The sequence below is a fragment of a genome, unplaced genomic scaffold (assembly GCF_019419815.1).
Source record: "Pyrus x bretschneideri cultivar Hongxiangsu unplaced genomic scaffold, Pyrus_bretschneideri_v1 Contig43, whole genome shotgun sequence".
Classification (NCBI taxonomy): Eukaryota; Viridiplantae; Streptophyta; class Magnoliopsida; order Rosales; family Rosaceae; genus Pyrus; species Pyrus x bretschneideri.
The window spans coordinates 2,229,859-2,235,616 of record NW_025999757.1 but is presented as its reverse complement, the minus strand read 5'-3'; the positions used below and the strand labels follow the sequence as shown (position 1 = coordinate 2,235,616).

Below are 5,758 nucleotides of genomic sequence, written 5' to 3'. Positions count from 1 at the left end.
AAATAAATAAAAAGGGACCAACCGGCATGCTAAATCTGACAGTTGGCCCAAACGTCACAGCCATAAGTAAATGGTTACAGAATCTTAAAATAAAATAAATCCTGTTCAGTTTTCTCCTTTCTAGTAACTGTACTTAAGATGCTTAATGAAATAATTATCACATATTATTTTTCGCTTCCTGCTCATGTCTCTTTAATTATATGCATTGTTTTCGATTGATCTATTTTAATCAACGGCAAGAAATAAAAACGATTGTCTAAGAGAGTATATTGTTATCTTTTTTCGATATTAATTCGTGTCAGGACCGATCAGATAAAGATCACGTCTGATGGCGACATGTGGACGTTTTGCATTTGTTATTGTTGCTCCATCACCGCTCGGTGAGTTAAACAAACGTGGTCGTTTTTTTTACTTCGGAGGCCACCACAGTTTTTTAATTCAGCTTCGTCGTTACAACAAACCCAGCAGTTTCCTTGACTTGGACAAGGAAGCCACCGGTTTATTCTGGTACCTAGTACCCAAAATCCCAGAACTACCCTTCTCAAGCACTAAAATGAAAATCCAATTTCCTTGGCTCTTAAATGTTGGACGGAGAAGGGCATTTTGGGAAACAAAAAGAAGTGGTGTAAATAAAAGGAGAGAGGGTGATGGGGAAGGAGGAATAAATACAGAAACGGGCAATCTTCGCATGTTACATGTCCCCTCCTTCAAGTTTCAACCTTCATGGATACGCTTTTAATTAATTAATTTAATTTATTGTAAACTTTTGCAGTTTTTAATAGACCAAAAAAAAATTAAAAACCCAAAAAAACCCATCTCTTTTTTTCTGTTAATTATTTATTAAAAAATTAAAAAAAAAATTGTAGGTTTGTATATATCTCTTTTGGAGGAGTGCTTGTCACCTACTCTTTTTTTAGCTTCCTTCCACTATCTTCTTTCCAAGAAGGAAAGGAGAGCTCTGAATTGCTCTGTTTTTTTCTGTGTTTTGATCCATTAAAATTTTATGGTTTTTGAGTAAATTGCAATGGAGAAGCATGAGTGTAGGATTTGCATGAGGAGTTTCCCCAATGGCAGAGCCTTGGGGGGTCATATGAGGTCTCACGTGAGGAACCATCCTTTTCCTCCGAAACCAGAAGAAGAAGAATCGAATCGAGAACAAACCCAGTTCACCATGGATGAGGTACACAATTCAACTTCAGCTTCGTCTTCGTCAGAGGATGATGGCGAAGAACAAGACGATGATATGATTTATGGCCTTAGAGAGAATCCAAAGAGAAGCATAAAGCTAGTGGATCCTGAGTTTTCTTTTGCCGCGCATGCTGGGTCTGTTGTTCTTCAAGATAGAGAGAGTGAGACAGAGTCGTCAAAGAACCCAACTCGGAGACGATCCAAAAGAACACGAAAATCCTCTGTGATGGAGCTTCATCATCATCAAAATCATATTCAGTACCACCATCATCCAAAGCTCGAAGCTTTGAAGAAAATTAAGCTCAAGAACAAAGTGGTCAGCAGCAAGGATTCTTTCGAGCCTGAACCGGTAAGTTCAATTTCTGATGCCACTAGAGAGGAAGACGTCGCCTTCTGCCTCATGATGCTATCTAGAGACAAATGGAGAAAACAAGACCACCACCACCAACATGAGCAAGAACAAGAACAAGAACAAGCCGATGAAGCGGAAAGATCGATAGAGGACACGGAAGATTCTGAGGAGCATCTGATCAAGTTCCCCAGAATTAGAACTGCTCGAAGGAAATACAAATGTGAAACGTGCAACAAAGTTTTTAAATCCTATCAGGCTCTAGGTGGTCACAGAGCAAGCCATAAGAAGATTAAGGCTTCGAATCTGAAACCCATTTACGAGCCCGAATTGGAGCAAGAAAATCTCAATGCAGCAGGAAAATCTTCCTCTGTGGCTGAAAGAAAAATTCATGAATGCCCAGTTTGTTTTAGAGTTTTTTCATCTGGTCAAGCGCTTGGAGGGCACAAAAGATCTCATGTGATGGCTGGTTCTGCAGCAGCAGCAGCAAGAAATAGCAGTCCTCCATTTCCATGGAAGAGTTTAAGTAGGCTTGGTGATAGTTTGATAGATCTTAATCTGCCTGCTCCTGTTGACGATGATGAAATCAGCCAATCGAGCTCTCTGCAGTTTCTGATGCAGAGTTTGTGAACCATGTTAGAAGTTGAAGTTATAAATTGCCATTGAAATTTTTGTTTCTCTTCACACACAGATCAATGACATAGCTTTGAATCAAAGGTAACAAAAAAAAAATAGAAGTTTTTTTTGTCAATTTTTGAGCATTTCTTGGATCTGTTGCTCTTCCAAACTTGTTATGCCAATTGGGTTTTTGTTATAATTCATAGAAATTGTTCACTCATAATTCTAACAATTCAAGAATTTCGTAGTTCAAATATTGACATGATTTTCTAAGTTTTGTTGGTTTTTTTGTAATTATAGAGTTCTGTAGCTGGAGAATTAAGTAGCATCATTCCGGTCATGTGTTCTGTTTCCAAGCAGTTCAAGCTAACTGCTCCAGTTTTTTTATTTAATTTAAATTTTTAATTGCGAAAAAGTCGTTCTCAAAAGAGGTTGAGCAACCCATGTATGTTTTTTGTCAATAAAAATAAAAAAAAAGCAACTCCACATCTTTTACCAGTGACATTTCACAGTTTATGAGGAGGAAGAGGAAGCTAATTCTTACTCACTGATCCGCCCCCACTGTACGCCTTTGTCTCAGTCTGTCTGATGCTGTTGTACCTCTACTTGTATTGCAGATCTGCATAACCAGTAAAGATTTGAAACACAGTTAGATACCTTTTTCTTTCTTTTTAGATACCTTTTTCTTTCTTTCTTATTTTTTCAAAAGCGTTATTGTACACTACTCTATTCTATTGGAATTAGGATTTGAACGTGAGTATATGAGGGCGACACACAGTTTTCTTGCCTAATTGACCTAATTACATTAAAATGAGGGTATGAGGACAACACACTGTTGTTCCGACCAACTAACCTATTCACGTTTGCTGAGCTAGAGACTTTTTAATGACCATAATATTGATGAAATGATGCTGAATTTTCATTAGTTACCTCCCAAAAAAGAAAAAATGTTTTCCATGTGTGGGTTGTCTTCAAAAGGTTGGAATGTGAGGAAATAAAAAAAGGAAAAATGCAAAAATCTTTCGTCTTACTTATTAGCGGTGGCTTGGCGTGACTCAAAGTATCTCTGCTCAGAGCAGAGGCTCAAGTCAGTTGAAAGTTATGGAAAGTTTTGGTCATATAATTTAATTTGTATTTACGACATAAATGGCAGATTCTTAGCCCCCTTTTTCTTAATCTCTTTATCAATTCTGTATTTAGTCATGTAATTGAGTTTTTAAGGATGCTAATCCTTTGAGATCAACTAATTTGTTTTGTTTCCCTTAAAAAGCTGTACATAATTGGCGAAAAAACAGAAATGTAGCCAAATTAAGGGTTTGTTATTGTAATTTATTTTCTACTTTTTGGCTGGGGAATATCTATAATGTTGGCTTAAATCACCAACAAAATTTATTGAAAAAAAATTCTACTAAATAAATTAATTGGCTAGCTATAGGTTGTCATTGACAGAGCTGGCTTCAAGGACTAATGCGTTCTTATGATATTCTTCTTCATTTTTAAGTTTAAAGTTTAGTGTTGGACGGATAAATAACGAGTTTGATACCGACTATTGTTAACTTATTGTGTGGCAATCGTTGTATCAACAAAATATATAGGACATAATTGCTGGCTGCTATTTTTCCCCCTCCCTTATTTGCTTTCAAGTGTTCAAGAAATTTTTTATATGAGTGTTGAAGTAATTCCCTGGAGTTTGGATTACTCAGTAGCATCTAAACCATAAATATCTGACAAGAGAAACAGAATAAATTTTAGGGGCTTTTGGATATAGGTCCAAAAACATAGGTAGTTTTTAGGACTGAGTCCAGTTATCCAATTACATATTTTGATATCAATTTTGCCCCTTCAGATAAAAATATTTAAATTCTTTAATTTTTTTTTTATCATTTATTCAGTTTTTAAATTTTGAATATTTAAATACTCAAACTAAAATATTATCTAGTAACTACCTGCTATTTATGAAGAAAACAAAACCGATATAATCTAGTAACTACCTACCTATTGTATAGGAAGAAAAATGCTTCATACCTACAAAGCAAATATAATCTACCTGCAAAACAAAAATAAACTACCTACTGTATTGGAAGAAAAATGCTAGGAACCTACATGGCAGAACATAAAAATATAAATATGATATAATATACCTCCATTAAAGGAACGAATTTGGAGGGAAGAACACAAAAATATCACCCATGAAAGGAAGAGACAAAAAAGAGGAGGATTGATAAAGGGAATTGTTTGGAAGAAGGAAAAAAGGTGGGATGAAACGGACTAGGGGTTGAGGTGATTATATGGCTATAACTAATCCTACAATTAAGGGCTTAGTTAAACGACAAATAATCTCATAATTAAGAAATTTTGTGTATATATAACAATTCATAAGCCTAATGGGTAAATATGGTACAAACCACAAATAAGTATACATGGAATCTTAATTATTGGACCTATTTCAACGAAGTGGACTAATTCTACTAGTGGCTCACAAAATTGGATCTATAGCTAGTTATCCCTAAATTTTATAAGAAAGTAGGGAGAAATTACAAAAGCCTAAAAAAAAAAAATGAATATTCAAAGAAACTCCACAGTCCTTAATTTAGAATGAGATATTAATTTAGAGAATTATCATTAGCATTTTAAAAATTTCATTCTATATTTTAAATTTTCTATATTAGGAAATAAAAATACACTTGTAGAGAATATAGAATGAGATTTTTGAAATGTCAATAACACTTCCCTTAATTTAAATAAGATTTGACTACATGCTTGTTGTGGGACTGCAATATGTGTGATTAAATTTTTATATACTTCTACAAAAAGGGGAAAAGAGCCACCAGGGTTTCATGAATTTGATGCCCCTTACAATGTTCTAGATTTTGGACAAAAGAAACTATATTTCTAGATTTGGTCCAAACAAATCAATCGAGAGACATTTACAATGCACAAAATCACAAAATCACAAATTAACAAGTAATGTTACGTTTATCATATTTTTCATGTTATATTTGTACCATTTCCCAAATAAAGATAGATTTCACCAACATTTATGAGTCTCATATCTATTACAAAGGTGATACTAATGTGATATGTAAAATATGGTAAAAGTAGCATTTTTTTCAAGAGATTATATTTGCACACCCCAAATTACTTCTCTTACACTTTTTAATTTTTTAATATTTTCTACACACCACTAACACTTGATAGAAAAATATTAAAAAATTAAAAGGATGTGAAAAAGTAATTTGGGGTGTGTGAATATAATCTCCCTTTGTAAATTAACTCCATGTAGTAACTTATACTACAAGATGGTATGCATGACCGTTAATTTAATTGCCTGACCACTCGATTGTTATGATTATTAATATATATAGCATGACAAAGTTATTAAGGATTCCGTGATTTGGGTGTATTTATATCGACCATGGCTTGCACAAGAAATATTTTGAGGCTCTTCTAATCTTTTCCTATAGTTCAGTGCAAAGCCAACTTCAATTCATCAATTTCTTGTGGAATTTTAAAATAACATGGTTTAGGAAAATACCTATGGAATTTCTGGTGTGTGTATATTACTCAAGAAAAATTGGGTTGGTAGTCGTATTTGTTGTGAGT

At 34.1% G+C, this 5,758-nt stretch overlaps 1 protein-coding gene across 1 annotated transcript; it reads left to right on the top strand.

The window, feature by feature from the left end:
* The first annotated feature begins 698 nt into the window (after positions 1-698).
* LOC125469481 (zinc finger protein ZAT9-like) lies at positions 699-2,415 on the top strand. The gene has a single exon (XM_048566851.1). The coding sequence runs from the start codon at positions 1,025-1,027 to the stop codon at positions 2,165-2,167; it is 1,143 nt and encodes a 380-aa protein (XP_048422808.1). The 5' UTR covers positions 699-1,024; the 3' UTR covers positions 2,168-2,415.
* Positions 2,416-5,758: the final 3,343 nt, after the last annotated feature.